We start from the raw sequence: 23,383 nt of genomic DNA, 5'->3' as shown, positions 1-23,383 counted from the left end.
TTCATCCCTTGGGTGCTGCTCAGAAACCTTCAATGGATCACTGCCCACATGATCTAAACCCCTTTGTCTGCTATTCAATTGTGGAAATATTCAAACTTCCACAATTTGGCTCAAACTTTATTTTCTAGTTTTGGTCTAGACTGCCTCAGAAAGCCACTGTGGCACCGTAGATAGAGCATTGACGTTATATCAAAGGAACCAGTAATCATATCCTGACTACCCGAATTCTACATACATGCCACCCACTAAGATCCTTCCCATGTGGTAGAGCAGCTAGGTGGTGAAATAGATAGATCACCATCCGTGGAGTCAGGAGGATCTGAGTTCAAATACAGTTTCAGACACTTCCTAGCAAGTCACTTCACCCCAATTGCTTTCCCCTCTCAAAAAAATAATCTTGCCCATTCTGCAAAGCCAGTTTTAATCTCGTATTTCTATGAAGCCTTTCCCCAATTATCATAAGATCTACTGATCTACCATCTAGCACTGTATCAGCAACCACACTAGCATACCCACGATGGCTGCTAGCTCAGGTTCTTAGATCTGCTTTACTATGAAAGATAGCTGTTCAAGGGATCAGCAATCTTTTTAAATTACATTCATAAGTTCAGAGGAAAAATCAGCACCCTGAACTTCAGAGAAAATTCAAACAAAGAAAATAGAGAAAATATAAACTGAGAAATAAAGACCAATAGAAAAGGCTTCTAACTGTCTGAGAAATTAGCACAAATCAACAGACAGATCGAACTGTCTGACCAAGGCAATACATACATAGTTACCAGAGAGAGAAGCACCAACGTCTGGGTTTTTCAAAGCCAGTATGGGGAGGGGGGGTGGTGTCTTAATGGCTACCCAGAGTCTCATCTGGTCAAATCACAATAACATTCTTCCAATGAGTGAGCCCCAAAGCAACTATACCCTTTTTAGAGTCAGACAGCATCACAACCCTCCGTGACCCAGTGACAAACAGAAATTAGCAAAAGGTGTGGGCCCTCCTTCAAAACAAGCCTCCCCTCATCAAGCTTCCCTTAATAGGCTCCACCAGAGGATAGGGAAGATCTTATATCCCATTAACATTGCAAGCAAGCACTTATTCTTTATTTCAGTCTGTAAGATTTTTTTTTTTTGACACCTATATTTCCCCATCCAGAAAGGAAGTTCTCTAACATAGAAATCACATTTTATACTATTCTATATATCATCTAACATAGTGACTTGCTATTGTGGGATCAGGTCACTTTGCCTCACCTTGTCCAATTCTGTCTTAAGTTCCTCGCATTAATAGGTCTTAGTGCTTTAGGATACAGTTACTATGTCAATGCCTCTAAATTAAGTTAATTATTCAAATGTACCAAGGAGTTTCCTTGGGGCCCATTCATGGCTCTTTAGAAAGTACAATAATAGTTATCTTCACAGTAGCATCCAGAAGAAGTAGGAAGTAGAGTGTAATCTTCCTTATTCAAAATAGGAAAAAAAAAAACCCACCTCATCCCTTAGGTTAAATCCTAAATATATGACTCTGGGGTCCTTGAGTTGCTTGTGATTACTATATGGAAGAATTACCCTAAATCCCATGTTCAAATTTAGAATCAGACATGAAGTTAACACTTATGATCTCATCAACACCCATCTCATTTAGACTGGAGATGAAATAAAAAGGCATGTGTGTGAGATGATTCTAATGCATCTTCAAGAAGGTTGTCTCCTATCTTGGCCTGCTGCCCTCTCCCAGCCCCCAGAAGCAGCAGCTTCACTTGGTGGATGCAGCCTGAGGAGGTACCTCCTGGATATGAAGTCCCATCTCCATTTGGGACTTTTAGAAGACTTTCAAAGACCAAACCCTCACAACTGTAGCATACATTAGCCTAGTGGGAGAATGGAGGTTAAGCTAAAGGAGCATGGATGACGTTAAGGACTTTTCATAAAACACAAGAGATTTGATAGACAATTAGGCTTAGCTAGATACTGAAGTGTCCCTGAGGTCTCCTCACACAGGGCCAGCTATAAATAAATAGACTTGGACCAGGGATTGTGCTAGATACTACAGTGAGTCCCAAAGTGAATCTGTGTGCTACAGTTGGGTCTTTGCTGTGAACAGAAGCCTAGACCAAGGAGTCAGAACTTTAATGCTTTTTATGAAAAACATTACAAAAATTTCCTGAATAAGATGCCGTGATGCCTCCTTCCAAATAAATTATAATGCTAAAAAAAACTAAGTAGAATCTTATGGAATATTGAGCTGGGAAAGCCCTTAGAGAAGATCTAGATAATAATATTCCCCTTTAATCCTGCCTCAGACACTTAACACAAAAAACTAGCCATGTGACCTTGGACAAGTCACTTAACCCCAATTGCCCTACCTTCCCCTCTCCAAAAAGTAATAATAATAATAATAATAATCTCACACACATGCCTTTTTATTTCATCTCCAGTCTAAATGAGATGGGTGTTGATGAGATCATGTTAACTTCATGTCTGATACTAAATTTGAACGTGGGATTTAGGATAATTCCTCCATATAGTGATCACAAGCAACTCAAGGACCCCAGAGTCATATATTTAGGATTTAACCTAAGGGATGAGGTTGTTTTTTTTTTCTATTTCGAATAAGGAAGATTACACTTTACTTCCTACTTCTTCTGGATGCTACTGTGAAGATAACTATTATTGTACTTTCTAAATGATTCAGTCAAAGGGCCACACTCGAGGACTTAAGAGGGCCACATGTGGCCTCAAGACTACAGGTTCCCCACCCTGATCTAAACCATTTCACAGATGAGAAGACTAAGGTCAGAGAGTCGAAGGCCATCATCTAAGTCCATACAGATTGTAAAGAGTCTATCTGGGATTTGGACCTGAGCATTCTTATGCTAAATACAGTGCTCTTTCAACAAAACCATACCAACCAAAACATCACAATGTCATCATTACTGCTGCAAGTAAAATTCTTCTTCTGGCTTTTAAAGCAGACAGTACAGAAAGAAAGACCCTAAGAGTTATAAACATGTCAACACCAGACAGAAGTAACCTACCTGTTTTGCAATTGTTCTTGAATGCATACCAGACAAAATTACTCCAGGAAACTTCTGGTGTTGTTGCAGATACATAGAACAAAGTAAAAGGTAAAATTAAAGATACTAACTCGAGACTTCCAGAAACACAGGCTCATGGCGAAGGGTGGGGAGATTTGGGAGCTCTGAAAAATCACAAACCAAGAAGTCAAACCGCTCACTTCTGACCTCTCCTTATCTCAACTCTAACGGTGAACTTTACCACCTCAAGGCCAAAAGGAATCATGAAACAAGCCCCACCATGGCAAACCCCTGCTCCAGTCCTGATCCTCTTCATCCGTTCCCTCATCCACTCATAAAAACTTACAGGTTTATAACCAAGTGACCACTATTTGGTCCAACTGTTCCCCTCTCCCCCTTTGCCCCATCTCTACTCTGGCCTTTGGCTGAAAACAGAGGCTTCTTACCCTTATAGAGGTGAAGTTGTGTTTCTTTCTTGATTTCAGAATGGGAAAGGAAGTTGAGCTTTGTTTTCCTATCTTTTTAGCATTCATTTTTGTCCTGCAGGAAGTCGGGAGGGGTCAAGAGAGAGAATGAATTAAAAACATTCCCAATGGAAAAAAAAAAAAAGTACTAGGCCAAATGATCCTCAGGATTCCGGGCTAAAGCAAAGGAAACTGGGGGAGGGGTCTGAAAATAAAGGGAATGTGTTCCTTCTCTTCCTTCTGTTCCCTTTGGGTGGAAAGATAAAATGCCAGTGCAAGGAAGACTCTGAGAACCCTTAATGCAAAACACTTACCTTACTGAGAAAAGAACAGAAGGAAGAGGTGTCAAGGAAGTAGCTAGAAGTTCAGAATATTCAAGCCCAAAAGATTCCATGTTCTTTTGTTCATTTAAAAATCAGCAACTCTTGCAACCCTACCTCCCACTCCCACCCCTCCAGCCTCTGTATTCAAAGAGGGGCTATTTGGGTAGATGAAATACAGAAAAAGGAGGCAACCAAGCTGAACGGAGGCTCCAACTCCTGCTTATTTTTCATTGGTCTTTGTTCTTTTCCCATAGATACCAGAATTCCCTAACAGGAAATAGTTTGCTTGCAGAAAAAGCCAATGTCTTACTTTTCTCCCATCATATATATGGCACAGGGGATTAGAGGTACAGTGTGCTATTCATCTTTGTAATAGGATGTCACTATTTAAGGCCGGCTCCCATGGCCCCACTGCCAGTTCTATATGAACAGCTAGCTAACAGGTACAGGGGAGCATAGGAATAGTGGATAGAGTGCTGGATGCGATATTCTTATGTCTCTAAGAATACATGATGTCCTAGGCTGAAAAGCTATACATAAAGCAGGTTCCATATCACATTACAGATTACATTGACACATCCCTCTTGTGTCAATGGGGATATTAAAAACATAAAGGAGAGGAGAAAGGGAATGAAGGTAGAACCATGTTTTCTGCTTCAAACTCTGTGCAGCATCAAATAGAAAAATGTGTAGCACATTTAACTGTGTTGAATTGGCTAATGTTGGAGGAAGGAATATTAAAAACATACCAAGAGCTGGGTTGAAAAAATCTGAGAAGGGGCCAGTCCAGTTTCCGGGTGTAAAAAGGGGACCCCTCAATGGAACCTGCAATAACCTTTTTAGTCTCGTTTTGGGAAATATATAATTACAAATGTTCTCTGTCAAGGATATAGGGCTCCCCTGTATGGGAACTCAAGGAGCAATGGAGGTCCTTTTTCCTTAAGGCAGACATATGAGTCATATCAGATACCTACAGGAAGGACATGACAAAAAGGAACAGCCACAAGGAGGACTACAGAATTTTGAAATCAACAGACACTAAAACAAGTTAACCACAAAGTGAACAGAGGATGAGCTGAGGCAATGATAAACATGGAAAGGATCATATCCTGGTGGATAACAAAATCTTCTAGTCTCCACTCAAGATGTGACTTGGACTGTTTGACTTTGGGATAGATGTTTGAGTGACATTTGGAGAGATGAGGAGCACTGTCTACAAATGCCATGGTGAATGTGATGAGAAATGAGACTCAATTCCCCATAGGATCCTAAACTTAGAGCAGAAACAGACCGTAGAAGTGATCAAGTCCAACTCTTTAATTTTACAAATGAGGAAACTGAGGCCCAGAGAGGTTAAGTCACTTACCCAGAATCACAAAGCTAGTAAGTGTCTGAGGCAGGATTAGAACCCAGGTCTTCCTGACTTCACATCCAGCACTTTATCCACTATTCTTATGCTCCCCTGTAGCTGTTAGCTAGCTATTCATATAGAGCTGGCAGTGGGGCCATGGGAGCCTGCCTTAAATCTCACCAGCCTCCATATCATTCCCACACTGGATCCATCTCAGAGAGTGAAGAATACAAAAGCTTTTCCCCCCACTGGCATGCTCCACTGCTACTTCCTAAGGCAAGCTCACTGTGACTTTTTTTTTTTTTTGCTTTTTGGAGGGCAGTTGGGCTTAAGTGACTTGCCCAAGGTCACACGGCTAGTTTTTGTGTTAAGTGTCTGAGGCTGGATTTGAACTCAGGTTCTCTTGACTCCAGGGCCAGTGCTCTATTTACTGTGCCACCTAGCTGCCCCTTCCCCTGTCTTTTGAATGCAAATTCCATTATATAGCTATATAGCAGGCTTAATAAAATAGATAAAATCCAAGTTTCTTTCCTCCCAAAAGGCCATGGCGGAGAGGAAGAAAAGCAACATGTTAGCATATTCATCTAATATATTCTATATATCTAATAATTCACCTAATTATTAGCAGCTGTGTTTGCTGATAGTGCTAGTTTCTAGGGGCATCCCTAATCAATACAGAAATGGAGCCCTTGAATGATTTATTTGGTGGTAGCAAAGATCTATACTGCTTTATTGAGAAGAAGCTTTGATAGCTTGGGGATTCTTGAAAAGACTGCCCCTCCTCTCCTGAAAAGACCTGAGGGGGAAGGCAAGGGCCATTTGTAAACACTAAGTTAGTTCTAGGTGGTAAGGAATAATCTTCTAAGTCTTGGTGGGAAGTGTGCGATTACTATGGAGGGAAAGAGAAAAAGAATGATGCCCTAAGAGATATAGTGGACTAACATTGGGCATTTCCCATTCATTAAGGAGAATGGAATTTGCCAAGAAGAAGTGGTTGGGATCTGGGCAAGGAAAAGAGACTAGATTTGAAGCACATAGCTTCAATTATATGTCATTAGTGCTAATCACATTCCTTCACTTTGACCCCATTTCCTTATGTAATGAGGGAAGAAAAAAATCAAAAAGAGGGAAAAAAGTATGGAAAGGACAAAAACAATTAATAATCATAACTATGAATCTGAATGAGATGCACTTATCTATAAAATGAAAGAAGAGAGCAGAATGGATTAGAAAATAAGATGTAAGAATATGTTGTATTCAAGGAAAACTTCTTGAGACATTTCACACAGAGTAAAAATACGACAGAGTGAAACTTATACATCAGATGTACAAAAAGATGGACAGCAATGAATAGCTTACATAAGGCAACAAGATCAGCTAAATATTTAGAGGAAAAGTTAATTGAGAGTTACAGGGAGAAAAAATAACAACAAAATTAAAATAGGTATAGATTTTAGTATAACCACCTCAGCCCTAGTTAAACCTAACATATAAGCAGGAAAAAAAGAATAAATACATACATGGATGTTTTTTAAAAAGTTAGATACAATAGTGTACTTGTACTTATTTAATGGAAATAGGAAGGGGTTTACCTATTCCCAGATGTATATGGTATTGTAATGGGAATGCAAATTTGGAAGATCTTCCCTGCCCCTAGGCTAAAGTGCACCTGAAGCCTGGGGTGGGAGGCTTGTTTTTCAGTAGATACTTCTTGATTGGTCAGTGAGTCAATAAGGTTGTTACATTCTCTGAGCTAGGAGAAGGCTATATAAGCCCTGATGTGCAGCTTTGTTTTGGGGGCTCACTTTGAGAAGTGTTCTGTGATTTGATCTGGATTCTGGGAAGCTGTTGTCCAGAGCACCCCTGGCTTTGAAAAACCCAGATGTTGAAACCCAGATGTTGACTGGGTATGGATGTAATGGTTGGACAGTTTGAAATCTGTCTACTAGATCTGTTTCTGTCTTGATAATTCTGTCTGTGTACTTTGAAGTTCAGGGTGCCGACCTATTCCCCTGAACAAGGTAAATGATATATGTCTGACTGATTAAAGTAAGCTTTTTAACCCATTTTGAGTTGCTTTCCTTTAACAAAGCAGATCCAAGAACCTGTGGTGGCAGCAAACCCTGAGGACGCCAGGGTGCTTGCTGCTACAGGTATGTTTATAAAATTGACCATGTATTAAAGCATAAAAACTTTATAAATAAAATGAAGAAAAACAGAAATATTAAACATATGCTTTGCTGTGCACAACACAATTAATATTCAGTAGAGACAATAATTTAATTCTAAAGAAATGACAGATCAAAAAACAACTCAAAGAACCAATAGATAATTTCATCAAAAAAGACAACAGAAGGGCAAAACACCAAAACTTTTGGCATGCAAACAAAGCAATCAAGTGAAAACATTAAATGCTTTCTTTAACAAAAGAGAAAAAATACTTCAATAAATTTGTATAGGAACTAAAAAAGAAACTAGTAAAGTCATATATTTACACAGATCAACTAAAAAAAATGCTGAAAAGAAAGACCAGCAAAGTTGACATTAAGAAACTGGACTGATAACAAAACAAATCTGTTTTTAAATCAACTAATAAACTGTTAATTAACTTGATTTTTATAAAAGAGGAAAACCTATTTATAAAAATAAGAGAAAAGGAGAATTCACAACAAATATATGTGACATAATAGAAAGTCAAAAATTATTTTGTCTGATTATATGCTCACAAAATCAACAGCTTAGATGAATACTTTTAAAATATGTGTATTTTGTTTGACGATGCTTTCTTCTTACAAGAGAGATTAAAATTTGGGGAAGTTTAAATGGGTGTTGGAGAGAGGGGGAGAGAGGGAGAATAGAAGAATGAAGGGGAACCAGGAAGGAAGGAAGAGAAGAAGGAGGGAAGGAAGGAAAGAAAGAAGGGAAGAATGAAAAAGGAAGGAAGGAAGAGAGGGAAGGAGGGAAGGAAGAAAGTGAAAGGAGAGAAGAGGGAAAGGAAAAGGGGAAAAGGAAAAGAAGCATCAATGAAACATAAACAAGAAAAAAAGACGGTTCAGAGAAAACAGATAAACAAAGTGTACAAAAAGATTTTCAGTTTTATATAAAGCACTGCTTTCTTTCCTCCTTTGTGTATAGAAGAAAATCTTGGTGATTTCACAATTTAGAATAACAAAAAAATTTTTTTTTAATTTTATGAGAGAAATCCTTATGTCTGACATTTATTGTGTTGACCTGGGACAAACAATCACTTAACTTACCTGATTCTTTGTCTCCTCATTTATAAATAAGGGTGTGGGGCAATTAGGTGGCACAGTGAATAGAGCACCGGCCCTAGAGTCAGGAGGACCTGAGTTCAAATCCAGCCTCAGACACTTAACACTTACTATTAACTTGGGCAAGTCACTTAACCCCAATTGCCATGCATTCCTCCCTCAAAAAATAAAAGATTAAATTAAGGCATTTTATTAGATGGTTTCTGAGGTCTGTTTTAGTTCAAGATCTATCTATCATCTTGTGATCATATGAACCAACTACGTTACTTATCAAAATATTTGACCCACTTATGAAATACAGAGAGAGAGCAGCCAAAAGCAACACTAGTTTAAAATATAAAAGTGTTTTTAAATTTTTATGGAGGAAGATGGTTAATAGAAAATAACAAGCAGTATTTCCTCATCAAGCAAAAAGAAGCAGTAAAATTTAGACAAAGTCAGTTTGAAGAATGCTAGATGAGAAGCCCAACTAAGCAAAGTCATCCTGCGAGCACAAGGATGAAACTGGAAGGAGGGCAACAAACAAACACAGGAGAGCCAGAAAATATCTACAAAGATCTGCATATCAAACTCTCTCTCTCTCTCTGTCTGTATCTCTCTCTCTCTCTCTGTCTGTCTCTGTCTCTATCTCTGTCTCTGTCTGTCTATCTCTGTCTCTGTCTCTTTCTCTCTCTCTCTGTGTTTTGGATAAACACTGAAAATGGGAAATAACTTGAGGCCAGAATGGAAGAGGTCCTGGATTGGCTTTGGGAAATTACAAAATTGCAAAATTATGTTAATGATGCCATGTTTCATTTTTTTCTAACACCAAAGTTCTTCTAGTAATGTTGTATGGCTGGTGGCAAGTCATGGAACATTATATCCTCAATTAAAATTTATAACCAAAGCAACCATAGTCAAATCAATAAAGAAGCAAATGGTGAGTGTAAGCAAGCTGTAGTACAGTATCATTGTTATTAATCTCACATTTTCATAGCACTTCAGGGTTGAGAAACACTTTTCATATTTCATTTGACCCTTTGAGGTAGGTACTATCACCATCTCTATTTTACAGAAGAGGAAAACTGAGACTCAGAAAGGTTAGGCAATTTTCCCAAGGTCACATAGGTAGTGTCTGCAATACTATTCAAGCCCAGGCATCAGTGACTTCAAATCCAAAACTGGGCCATGTTGTCTCAACCAGAAATACACATTATGCACAATGAATTACGCAGAAGTTGTGTCAAAGATGTCAGCAAAGATGGGTTGGTTACTCAGTGACAAGAAGGGATAGCCAATAGATAGTCAAGGTGCTCCACTAGAGTCTTCTAGATAAAAAAAACAAAACCAGTTTGAGAGAGGCACCCGCATATTGGATATGGACCCCATGGTGAAGTTTTTGGAGGACATGGTGGACAATCATACAGTATAGGCAACCATGAGTGAGTTGAGTCTTTCATCATGTAAAGGTCACATCAGTGAAGTCACAGATTTATGTGGAGTATTGAGATGCCTAAGTCTAATAGTGTCTCACCACTCTCCAGTATCGTGTTCATTCTGGCAACAAATTTTAGGAAGTTTATTTATAAGCTAGAGAGTGTCCAGAAAAGAGCAGCAAGGATGGTGGAAAGGTCCCAAGATTTTGCCATATGAGAATCATTTCAGGGATCCATGGAAGTTTACTCTGGAGAAGAGAAGTCTCAGAGGGAAACATGACAGCTGTCTTCAAGTATTCAAAAATTTATCGTTGGAAAGAGCTTTATCCTACTCATCCCCTGAAGCAGAAGTAGCATCGGTGGGTGAAAGTTTCAGAGAAATTATTTTAGCTTTTAAGGAAATTTAGTTAGGAATATTTCTTAACAATGATAAGATATCCAAAAACAGAATAAGCTGCTTTTGAAGGTAATGTTAACACTGTGTAGCATTCCTTTTATCAGTTCAGGTTGGCACATTCTTCGCAATTGATCAAGCAGACAACCTCTAAGTGTGGTATTTGCAGAGCTCCTAAAAGGTCTTCTCCCTTGGCTTGACTCTGAGGCAGTATATGACATTTCAGGGAGAAGAAAAGGCATAGCCTGTCTCCTTCTGTTCAGCTCTTTCAAGCAACAAATAGCAATGAGACTCCAAGACCTCCTCTCATACCTGACCAAAGAGCTCTCTTGAGAGCAGTTCTGAGCTCTAAGCTTTCCTATGAACACTATACTATATTCAGTTTGACTGTACTTTGCTCTACTCATCTAAGACAGTCTCCTAAGTGAAATGACTTGCCTCTATCTTATGGTAACAAAATAAAATCCTTATTTCTGCCATCTACACTATAACTAGACAATATACATATATATATATGCATATATATATATATATATATATATATATATTTATCCCATGGTCATTTCTAGGAATGTTGGTTATTACCTTCAAAATCCTCACATCAGTCACATGCAAATTAGATGGTAGCAAACAAAATAATTCATCCTTACCCTGAGCATGTATTTTTTTTCTTTCTTTGAGTGACTAGTTTTCTCAGTGTTTTTCTCATAAATATCCATTATTCTACCCCTTTCCTATAACAAAGTTGCCCACACCAAAGTAGGCACATGAACATAAAGGGATTGGACTGGACAGCCTATTAAGTTCCTTCTAAAGTTAAATCTATGATTCTGCCGCCTCTGAAATTTCTTTCCAACTCTGAGCTGTTGTGATTCTGAGATTCTGATACCTGTGTGAAAGTTCCCATTCAGTATAAATATAAAGAATGTTCTAAGGCTCTTTTTCTTGTCAGAGAACAGATCTCCTTGAACAAGTTCAGTACCAGACAGTGGACTGAGTGTAGACTAAATATCCAAGTTCATGGATACCAGTATTCTGTGCCTTGAATTATTAGAAGATTTAGATGGGAATTAGAGATACAAAAAAGAACAGATATAGCCCATAACATACAAATGGGAGTTCAAATCTAGCCTCAGACACTTACTAACTGTGTGACTCTGGGCAAGTAGTGACACTTAACCCTGTTTGCCTCCATTTTCTCATCTGTAAAATAAGCTATAAAAGGAAAATCACTCCAGTATCTTTGCCAAGAAGATCCCAAATGGGGTCAAGAAGAGTCAGACACCATTGAAACAGCTGAACAACATAACATACAAATAATTTAGACCTAGGGCTTTCCAATAGGTGGCAACAGGTTAGAAATGAATTCTCAATATGCCATAGTGGCTACCAAAGCAAGTATTGGCCTAACCAGTATGAAGTACCTTGAAGGAGGCAGCCTGCACACTGATCTGCAGGGAATGGGTACTGCCAGCCCATAAATTCTGCATTTTCCATATATGCTACAATAAAAGGTAGAGAAATATTACAATAGCTATGGGAATTAAAAGTGTTGAAGATATGGCTGGGATGAGAAAAGCTCTAAAATGGAATTTCCAAAAACCTTCCTAATCTCCCATTGATAATACATTAATGTAGTAAGCATGTTCTCTTAAAGATACAAAGGGAAATGGAATGGAATGGAGAAATAGGGACCCTTTATCCTTAAAGCTGAAACACAAGCTATACTAAACACCTCACCACAGGGAAAGATAGTCACAAGAATGTCCATAAGAATGCAATCAGGACCTAGAATATGCCAACTAGAGATGAAGAGACAATGCATCAGGGCACTGATAAATAGAAATTCAGAAGGATGGCGTCCAATAGAATTTCTACCCCAACCCCACCAGCTAAGCTTGGACTGGGCACATGAAAGGCAACATAAATTGGGGGATGGGAAAAGGCAACAACAGAAGTGGGAGGGTGGTTGCTTGAATGACATTAGTAGAGGAATGAAGAAGGAACGAATCTGACAGAGAAAAGAGGAGAATGGTAAATTGTTTAATGAATAAAACAAGGTTCTTTTTTCCAGAGGAAATACTGGACTTGAGCTATGCCACTACAACCAGCGCATTCTCTGTAGCTTTTGGTTGTAGTTATTCATGCTTAATTAAATGCTGTAATGTTAAGAGAATTTGAAGATCTTCCCTGCCCCTTAATAGGCATATGCAACCTGCCTTGAGCTCTGGCCCAGGCCACAATTGAGTCGCATGGAGCTCAGTGTGTGGGAGGAGTTTACCCAACAGAGCATGAGCAGAGAGCTGACAGCCAGGCAGAGTTGGTAGAGAGTGAGGCAGAGCTGAGGGGAGAAGGCAGAGAGAGGCAGGGCAGTGACGGGTGAGAGAGGAGCATTTTGCCTAAGGGAGCTTGTTTGTGGGGAGGCCTGATGGAGGGAAGGCTTGGGGATGGCGGTGCTTCCTGCATTGGTAATATATACCAACTTCTTTATTACCATGGTGTATTTGGCTTTCTGGTATGTGAATAAGTATCTTGGTTTCATCTTTGAGGAAGAGAGTTTGCTATATTTTGCGATTCAACCCTGGAAATGCATCTGTATATTCATAGCAGCTGCTATGAGTATCACATTGGCAATATAAATGCTTAGACAAACCCAAATTTCCTTTACATTATTCCTAAAACTAGAAGGCCATAGATGAGGGTTATATAAGGGACCTGCTGAATTTGATGTCATAAAGTTCAGGTTCTCACTCTGCCACTAGGTGACATTGGGAAACTCAATAACCTTTCTGGTCCTTAATTATTCCTCATCCATTAAATTGGGATATGAATACTTAGCACTATCTATCTCAAAGGGTTGTTGTGAATCAAACAAGATAATAGATGTTAAAGTGGCTTCTAAATTGGTATGTATACATAAACTATTATACTACTATAACATAAACATCATCCCTCCAGTCTCTCTGCTGATAAAATGGAACTAACAGTGCTGCTTCTTCCTATCTCACAGAAAGAGGGTGAAACTATAACAGAAAATAATAATTTGAAAGACCTTTGAGTGCTTCCTTCTTTTATTAGCATGTATACTTTGGTAAGTTAAATGAAGAAGCAGAAGCTGGTAGAAAGAGACCTAAACTGGGAGCTGAGAAATAGGAATTCTAATGCTAGCACTGCTACTTGCTAGCCTTGTGACCTGGAACATTCTATGATTCTGATTCTATGAAAAGATTATCAGGCTAAAAGAGATATTATTGAGCTCCATTCTACCTAACCATCCACATTCTGAATAATTTAGTCAACTTAAAATGAATATAAACAAGGTCCTTTTCTCCAGGGAAAAAAATCTTCCTGCCTTATCTATTCCCTCGTGGTACTATTTTTCATAATAACTCTTAACTCTTTGTACACTTTGATTTTTGTATTTAGTTAATTTCAAGAAATTTTTGTTAAATGTCTACCCCATTCAAGACATCCTGCTAGAGCTGTGAAGATGAACCACAGATCTTTCCTTTAATGACCCAACAATAGAAGGGAGTGGGGATGAGACATGTACACAAATAATTATGATATAAGACAGAATTCTACTAAGTACAAAGGAAAAGTCGTGGAAGTTAATTCGAGAAATAAAGAAAGAGGACCGATAGCTTTCAGCTAAGAGAATCAGAAAAGATTTCATTGGTGCCTGAGAAGAAAGAAGATGGTGGAGTGATGGTAGAAGGGAAGGTCCATTCTAGGCAAAAGGGAGGGTATGTACAAAGGATTGACATGGGAGAGCACATAACAAAAAGGGGGACAAGTGAACATTTAGTTCAGTTTAACTGCATGGTATCCTGTGAAATACATAGCAAAACGAAAGTTTAATTAAACCATTTAGGCCAGATCTACAGAGAGAATTGCTGTGAAAACTGGAATAGAAACTAAAAGCATTGATTTGAAGTAGATGGCATGGTTCCAGTTCTGACTCCAACACTTACTATATGAACTCAGGTAGTTACCTAAACTCTGAATCTAAGTTAAATGGTAATAAAAATAAAAATAATAATAATAATAATATTCTCACTATTTCTTTCACAGAGCTGTTGTAAGGTAAGTACTTTGTAAATTTCCAGCACTTAGTACACTGCCTAGTATATGGGAGGAGCTTAATATAATAAATGTTTATAGACTGGCTAACCTGGAAAGTACTATAGAAATGTCAGTCTATTATTAACTTTATTCTTGAACTCTGATTATTCTAGGCCATGCCTGTCTCTGAACTTTTATTGGCTATAAAAATAATTTTGATACTTAGTCAAATACTATATTATTATTTAAATATAATAGGAATGTATCTTATCTCCCCAGATAGACTGGAAGGCTCTAGAGGTCAAGGGCAGTGTCTTATACTTCTGTATTACTTATAAGACTTTACATATAGTTGGTGCTCTGTAAATCTGTATAGAAGTAAATTAAAATGTTACAACTAGAATTTTACTAAGGGAGTTTATATTGCACATGGATATTATGCTGTATTGTAAAGTAAAGTCTTGTTCTCATGCCTAATCATAGTGTGAAAGATGACACTTGAAATCTCAAAAGCTATGCCAGTAGATGTAAGCTTTCACATCCTACCAAACTCAAAAGGCTTTGAATTCAGGTCAGACAGCATGTCTGGCATCTGAGGACCACCAGCTCACTTAAGTTCCAAAAGGTCTATCAATATTGGCTGCCAGAGTGATTTTCTGACCACAGCAATTCTCAAAGACTGTCTACAAGCTTTAATAAGAGTATCCACACTGTCCTCAAAATATTGAAACATGCATGATATACATATACAGGGCAATTTCCATTTCCAAACAGTAATTTTTTTTTGAGATTTACCTGTTGTGATTTCAGTATTTCTACTGCATTCATCAGAGGCTTTACTCCCTGGGGGGCTGTCTTTGGAGCAGAAATTGAGGCACTGTAGGACTTGCAGGGACTCCCATTGCATTTCTGTGAACAGGAAACAAAAGTTGCACTCACTTCTGCCAAAGATGTGATATGTGGAGGAGTCACATATCATCCCCCAAATCAGGGTCTCATTTGTAGAGTTGGAAGGGACCTTGGAGATGGCTTAGGCCAACCTCCACACTTAATTCCCTCAACAACATCTCTAACAGATGGTCATCCAAACTCTGATTAAATATTTCTTTCCAGTGATAGGGAATTCACATTTCTAATGATGGAGAACTCATTACTTTTTTTTTCAAGGCAGACCATTCCATTGCTGACCAACTCCTGATTCCTTATATTGAGCCAATATCTGCCTCCCTGATTTAATCCTAGGAAAACACCAAGTCTGCATGTTTTTTCCCATATTACAGTTAATTTGTCAATAGTCATTTATTATCACAAGTTTTTATTAAGTGTTTATTATGTGTCAGATTCTGTGGGCTAAGTTTTGGGGGTTACAAAAAGGCAAACACATAGCCCTGGCTTTCTAAGGAGTTCATATTCTCATGGGGGAGACAACAAACCAAAAAAATATATACATACAATATATATGGCATAAATAGAAAGTAATTTTAGAGGGAAAGCACTAGCAGTTGAGAGTAGAAGATGGCTTCCTATAGAAGCTAAGTCTTGCAGAAGATGAAGAAACTAAGAGAAGTAAGGGAGTAGGGCATGCTAGATACAGAGGAAAGATAGTGCAAAGGACAGAGTTAGAATTGTGGAGTGCATGGAGGGCAATAAAGTACAAGAAGCCTGAAAAGGCAGGAAAGGGTTGGATTGTGAAAGGATTTGAAAAGTCAAATGAAGAATTTTTTATTTGGCAATGGAGGTAAAAGGAGATTTCTGGAGTTGGCTAAAAAGAAGAGGTGACCAAATCCTACTTGCACTTTAGTGAAGGTTATGTTGCCAGCTGTATGGAGGATAGATTAGAGTAGGGAAAGAGTCGAGGCAAGGAGACCAATGACAATGTCTATACATGAAGTGATGGAGGCCTGTATCAGGGTAGGGGCTGTATGAGTGCAGAGAAGGGGCCATATATGAGAAATGTTATAAAGTTAGAAATGACAAGATTTGATGACAGATTGGCTATGTGGGTTTGAGTGCATATAAGGAATAAAACAATCAGGTTGGAAGTGTAGGTAACTGAGAGGACGGTGTTGCCCTCAACAATAATAGAGAAATTAAGGAAAGGAAAGGGTTTGGGGAAAATATAATGAGTTCTGCTTTGGATATGTTGAGTTTGAGATGCCTATGCAACATCTAGTTTTGAGATGCCCAAGTGTCAGTTGGCAATGTGAGAATGAAGGTGAGGAGAGAGACTAGGGCTGAATAGAAAGATTTTGGAATCATATGTATAAAAATGACAATTCAATCCATGGAAGATGATGAGATTACCAAGAGACATAATATGAAAGAAGAGAAGAGGGACAAGATCAGAGGCTTGGGGAACACCCACAGTTGGTGGTTTTGCCCTGAATGAAGAGAAGGAGCAGTTAGGCAGTCACAATTAATCTTATATTATTCATAGCTCCAAGCTAAGCTTATTCCCCCCTTTCCTTAGCTGTTTCTCATGTGAAATTGCTTCAGAGTTACTCAATATTCTAGCTCTCTTCCTCTGAACACTCTACTTTTTCATCTGTTTTAGAATGTGGTACCCAGAACTGAACACAATAGCTCAGATTTGGTCTGACCAAGGCAGAACATAGTTAACAGTGCCAGCTCTCTTAACACCTCCACCTAGGTTACATTAGCCTTTACTTGAACCCATATTTTCCCAAAACTTAAACCAGCTTTCTCCCCTCTAGGGCTCATTACCTCTCACTTAATTTTTATCCCTTTTTATATTGTTTTCAGCACATTATTCTAGCCAACATGTCACTTTAGTGCCCTTATCCAATTTATTGGTCAATGGACAGGAAATGGCCTAGAACAGTCTTTTTGAATACCACTAGACCTCCTTCAGGCTGATAGCAATTTGCCTTGACACAGACTGGAACTGAAACTCAGAGAAGGAAATCCCAAATCTCAATCACACAGTTGCTAAAAAGTCACATGGTTGAGGACTCAAAAAGGCATCCTTAAGCACAGACTATTGAAACACATTTTTTTTTCCCCAAGCCTATTATCTATAGATGACCTCAGACACATTCTATGCATACAGAGATATGACTTTGGAATTTCTTTTTCCACAATGTTTAGACTTAGTGTAAGACCAGTTGAAAATCCTGCTTCATAAGGAAGGGGGTTTAAAAAATGGGGCAAAAGGAGCAGCTAGGTGGTGCAGTGAATAGAGCACTGGAGTCAGGAGATTCTGAGTTCAAATCCAGCCTCAGACACTTGACACTATACTAGCTGTGTGACCTTGGGTACGTCACTTAATTTAAAGTGACTTAAAAGTTCTAATTGCCTTGTCTTCCCCCCTCCAAAGAAAAGAAAAAGTGGGGCAAAGTAGCAGGAAAATGTATAGGAGAGGCAAGAAGCAAGGCTCCAGTTAGAGGAGGGAAACAGAAGAGAAACACTTAAACCAGTATGGCCATAATAACTCAGAAAGGCTGTGGTTAGACCCTGGTGCAAGAGATTTTTTTGGCTTATCTCAAGAGATTCCTGGGAAAGGCATTCCAAGAAGATGGCATTACATCCTAAGCATTTACCACTGGGGTTATGAATCCAAAAGTGATTGTGCTTTCTTGCTATGTCAAAGAATCAGAAAAATTAAAAGGGAATTAGATGATAATTTTCCTGAAGGCATAGTAGAGATTGTTCTCATGTGTATCTAAGTGCCAAGAATACATTTACTACTTGATTCCCTTCCCGGTTTTTTTTTTTTTTAACCTTGTCTCATGTCTTAATTTAATGCTTTTGCATCAAATTGAAGTGTTTCTTGTATGGGCTTTCCATAAAGAATAGATTGGATAGAGGTTCAAGTCAGAAACTGCATAATTGGTCATACCAAACAGCTACTCTTAACCTAGAGAGTAAGAAGATATGCTACATCCTTCCTCTGGTAAAAAGCAATTTTAAAAAACCCAACAAAACTCATAACCTCATCAGGTACATAGGTCTATATAAAGCATTCTTTAGCTTTCTTTAATTAATAAAATCAAAAGCTTCTTTAATTAATATAATAGCATAGGGATAGGAAATTATCCCAAATATCCACACAGGATTCACATGAAGGTTTGCATTCAGTAGACCAATTATAGAGATCAAATGCAAATTTATCATATCGCATGTGGAATTTACAAATACATTCTTGTATTCCATTCTTGTTCAAAGAAGGGCAGTAAGAGGCCGGTAGGTGACTCCATGGATAAAGCACTGAACCTGGAGTTAGGAAGACCTGAGTTCAAATTTGGCTTCAGACATTTATTAGTTTTATGACCCTGGTCAAGTCACGTAAGCTCTTATTTGCCTCAGTTTTCTCAACTGTAAAATGGGGATCATAATAGCACCTACCTTATGACAGGGATGTCATAAGGATTAAAAGAGAAAATATTTGTAAAGTGTTTAATATAGTGCCTGGCACATAGTAGACACTTAATAAATGCTTTTCTCCTTCCCAAACATGTCCAGAACTTTCCAGTCTTCTATACCATGACTGTAGAACATATAAGGGCAGCTAGGTGGTTCAGTGAATAGAGTGCTGGGCCTGGAGTCAGGAAAACCTGAGTTCAAACCTGGCCCTAGACACATACTAGCTGTTGCCTTGGGCAAGTCATTTAACCCTGTTTACAGCCTCAGTTCCTCATCTGTAAAATGAACTAGAGAAGGAAATGGCAAACCATTCCAGTATCTATGCTAAGAAAACCCCCAAAAGAGGTCACAAAGAGTTGGACCGAACTGAAATAACCAAAGAACAATAAAATATATAAAATCATTTAGTCTCCTATATTTCTCTGTCAGCCCCATCACTCCTATATTATTTCTATGGCAATATCCTAGTAAAGGATTCAAAGTATTCCTCTCTTGGTAGGCAGGGATGCCACCCTAAAAAAAGACCATAATTTTTTTTTTTTAAAGCAATAGGGGTTAAGTAACTTGCTGAAGGTTACACGGCCAGTTATTTCTGGGTGTGGTGCTAAGTATCTGAGCCCAGATTTGATCCCCAGGTCATACCGACACTAGAGCCAGTGCTCTTACTCGCTGAGCCACCTGGCCACCCCTAAGACCATCATTTTTATATTGAGTCCCTTGTCATATGGTATGGGTCAACTTCAGTGCCTTGTGACTAATTTGTCCTTATGACTTATGTGACTAATCTGTCCTTATAACTGTTAACAATGTGAATATAGGGTGACCAGTCACAGAGGATGGAATGAACCCCTTCAGCAGGTCTTGAACATCATCTTTAATCTGTTCTTATTTCACCATAAAGGTTTTTGAAACACTTAAGAAGGTATTTAATGACTATTTTCCAAGTAACCCCTTCAACAATTATCTCTCCGAGAATCCCAGAATGTTCCACTGATTTTCAGACAGCTTGTATAGCATAACCACTATTTTGCCTTCCTTCCTGGATGCCTCAGCTGGTATCCAACGTCCCCACTCCCTAAAGTATGCACAGCAGATTGTAAAGTCCTTACAATATCATGAGAATGAAGAATACCTAAAATCAGTAGTTCTCAAGAGGGCAAGCCCTACTTCTTTGCATCAATTTCCCAATAACTGAATAGCTGTAATGACTATTTGACCCAATGATGATTAGAGTACAATGTACACTGACAGTTGGACAATATCACTTCAGTGGTACCGGCACATTGTAAATACTTACTAAATGTTTGCTGACTGAGCAGCACACAGAGCTATCCAGTACCCTTCAATATAGCTGTATTTCATTCACTTAGTTATACTACACAGGATACAATGTCACTTCAGTAATAAACAGATAGAGTGACATTTTGACACAAACTCACATTCTTGAGTCAACTTGCCTGACCTGCATTGGAGTTTTCATTGGAAAAATTGCTATCCAATTACAGTCTCAAGAAAAAAAAGAGAGGGGAGAGGGCAAACCTTCAGTATAAGCTACCAGCATGGAGATTATTAATAAAAAGGGATGGTGGTGACACGAAAAAAACAAAAGACAAAACTTGAGATATGAATGCCTACAACTATCTCAATTTTGAAAAATCTGCACTGCATCCTTTCAATGCTAGATAAGGCAGATAATTTTAACTTGACCCAATATTCCAAAAACAGATTTAATCAATTCATGACGATTCCAGATGATTTTCCACAAATTTAGTCCCTTGTTGCCTGTTCAAGTTCACTCTGGTTGTTTTTGGTAATCAGTGATGCATTTCGCATAACCTGCAATCAAGTCCATTTTCTATTGCCAACTACATAAAAGACACAATCAAATACAAAAGCATTTAATAAAGACGTCAAACAAGGTAGATAAGAGATAGCAAGATGACATAATGGATAAAGAGCTGGATTTAGGATTAGGAAGACCTAAGTTTGAAACCTGCCTCAGAAGCTTATTAGCTTTGTGACCCTGGACAAGCCACTTACCCTTTTCTCAGCCTCAGTTTTCTCATTTGTAAAACTCACAAGGTTATTGTGATGATAAAATAAGGCCCAAAAGTTTTAAGCTTTATTAATAGCTTAAAACTTTGCCAAAATAAAACATCATATAAAAGTTTTGCAAATCTTAAAGTTATGAATATATTAGTTATCATCATCATCATTATTAACAGAGAGGAGATTCAAGTAAGATAATTCTTGGTAGCCATTCACAAATAAGTGAAAATTACTATACCTCTAAGGATATCACAATTGAATTTCCCCTTAAATCCTGCTGCTGCTGATTCCCCCAGTATAACAAGAGGACACAAGAGAACTCACAAGACCCAGTGGTCTTTAGAACTCACAGATCCAGTGGTAAATACGAAAGTTGTGCTGCCATCTATCTGTCTCTTGGAATGTCTTTTCAAAGAATCTCTCAAATAGACTTGAAAATGGCTGAAAACTCTTCTCTTAGCTCTGGAATCATGAGGGTCCAGACATGATGGCTAAGTTTGATGATACTATGGCATATTCCTTTCCAAATGTGGTATTTTCTGTCCTCCCCGCCCCCCCTCAATTCTATTGATTGCCTCTCCTTGTTCTCCTTGTATCTTCCGCTGCTGCCCTTCATTACTTTTTCACCTTATACATCAATCCCCACCAGTCTTGAGGTAATGTCCATATGCTCTATTTAGCCCAAGTATTATAGGGTCCCAAAGTTATATCCACTAAACACACATACAGTGTATGTATCATGCATGGTTAATTACATGTCTCTATCCCATAATTACCACAGTAGATTTTAGCTTGGCTAAACATTATTTTCCTACCTTAGAGACTGAAAAAGTTAGCATTGAAGGGTCCCCTTTATGTGAGTTAATATGACATCATTTACCAAGTGATTATATTTTATTTATGGATTGGCCCAGCTTGGTTTATGAACAAACCTCACAGATCAACTACAGGTTGAAAAAAAAAATCTAATCCCTGAGAATGTTGGCAACATTGTACATATCACAGTGGAATGAGGTGATCCGCTGAGAATAGATGAGCTTCTTTGTTCCACTCATGACCATTATGGTCTTGTTTTAAAGGGTAAGAAGAAAGAGCACCAGACTAGAAGAAGGTTCAGATTCTGACTCTACAGCTAGCTTTGTCAACCCGGGTTAAGTCTGAACCTCTCAGAATTTGTTTGCTTGTCTGTAAAATGAGGATAAATGATACCTGCCCAACCTGCCTAGAATTATAGAATCCTAAAGCTGGAAGGGACTTCAGAATTCATCTTGTATGACCTCCTTCTGGATGGATGAAACCTCTACAAGCTCTTTTCATGAGAGCTGTCCTGTGATAAGCTCATTACCCCAGGAAGCAATTCATTTTGTTTTAGAGAAATTTTAATTGTTATGAAGTTCTTCCTTAAATTGGGGTGACATCTATACACTCCACCTAAGTCACTTCCACTCCTTGATCCTATTTTTTTTTGCCCCCAAGAGTCACGCAAAACAAATGTAATCCGTTCAATGATAACAGCCTTTCAAAAATTAGAAGACAGCTCTTATGCCCGCCCCCTACATGCACCACCACCGCCAAACCACAAAGCCTTGCCTTCTTTTCAACTAGGTTATGAAGTTCAAGAGAAGGCATTTCATAACTGTAAAGTACCGTATAAACAAATGTGAATGGTTGCTTAATTTATGTTTAAGACTAGAAATGTGGGTACATGAGCTAGGATGGTTAAAAGATAGCCCATTCGGGTCAGGAATGACTGTGATCTTTCCCTCACTGTAAGCCTTGCTGAGGTATATATGAGAAAATGGGAAAAATTAGGTGAGTAGGAGCAGGAACGAGGGCGTGGCTGCGAGCACACCTTCGGAGGGGTCAGGGAGCCCCCCTAAGTTCCATCTTCTTCCCTCCAAACCCCAGTTTGGGACACAATTGGCAGAAAACATTAGATGGCTGATCCTTGGGCCTTGGGAAAGGATGTGAAAACCTATTTTCCTTCCCTCACTTCCACCCTCCTGCCCGGCCCATCCCCGCCTCCTACCTTCTCTCCATCTATATAACCTTCCCTCCCCCTTTCCCGGAACCCCAGGTCCCTCTTCCCCGCCTTAGGGGCGCGCCAGTGCGGTGGGAGGTTCTGAGGTGCGTCATAACGCGTCCCGCTTCCCCGCTCCTCCTTACTTTGGTCCGGTGGGGGCAGGTGTTGGAGTAGCCGCACCAAGCCGGAGCAGTCTGACCTGGCTGCTGCGAGAGACTAAATTGGGTAATTTCCTAAGGGGGTAGAAGGACCCCCCCCGCCCCCCCCCGCCCCCCACCCCAGTCTCTATAGAAACTGTTTCCACCCTTCCCAAGCAAAGCTTTTATGACTCTAGAGCTGAGGATGGGACCTTGCTCCCAGCAATTTAGATAGGCACCTTGTTCGTTCCTCGCCCCTCTAAGGGCAGGAAATTATATGACAAGATAATTTTTTCGTAATCTAAATGGAAATATGATGTTCAGGCTATATGTACTGGTGAGAATTACTAAAGGGAATAATGATGCATTCTTTGTACGCATATCACCAAACACCTAGCTGCAGTGTCTAAGTGCTGGAGAAATACTTGTTAATTGATTAAAGTTTTATTTCCTTACATTAAAATCAGTTCAATCG

At 38.9% G+C, this 23,383-nt stretch overlaps 1 protein-coding gene and 1 long non-coding RNA gene across 2 annotated transcripts in view; both read right to left on the bottom strand.

Moving 5' to 3' along the window:
- The window catches only part of DYRK4 (dual specificity tyrosine phosphorylation regulated kinase 4), a 46,690-nt gene extending 42,800 nt beyond the window's left edge, over positions 1-3,890 (bottom strand). The window contains exons 1-3 of the mRNA XM_069101439.1: positions 3,811-3,890; positions 3,479-3,572; positions 3,033-3,086 (exon numbers count right to left, since the gene is read on the bottom strand). Coding sequence (XP_068957540.1) covers positions 3,033-3,086; positions 3,479-3,572; positions 3,811-3,890 — 228 coding nt within the window. The remainder of the gene's footprint in view (positions 1-3,032; positions 3,087-3,478; positions 3,573-3,810) is intronic.
- The window catches only part of LOC138171930 (uncharacterized), a 615,043-nt gene that overhangs the window by 309,234 nt on the left and 282,426 nt on the right, over positions 1-23,383 (bottom strand). The gene's annotated exons all lie outside the window — the stretch shown is intronic.

This window comes from Petaurus breviceps, unplaced genomic scaffold (genome assembly GCF_028583685.1).
Source record: "Petaurus breviceps papuanus isolate PSGF00001 unplaced genomic scaffold, PetGlider_PUasm1.0 470, whole genome shotgun sequence".
Lineage (NCBI taxonomy): Eukaryota > Metazoa > Chordata > Mammalia > Diprotodontia > Petauridae > Petaurus > Petaurus breviceps.
The sequence above is the reverse complement of the archived record's forward strand: the minus strand, read 5'-3'. Positions and strand labels throughout refer to the sequence as shown.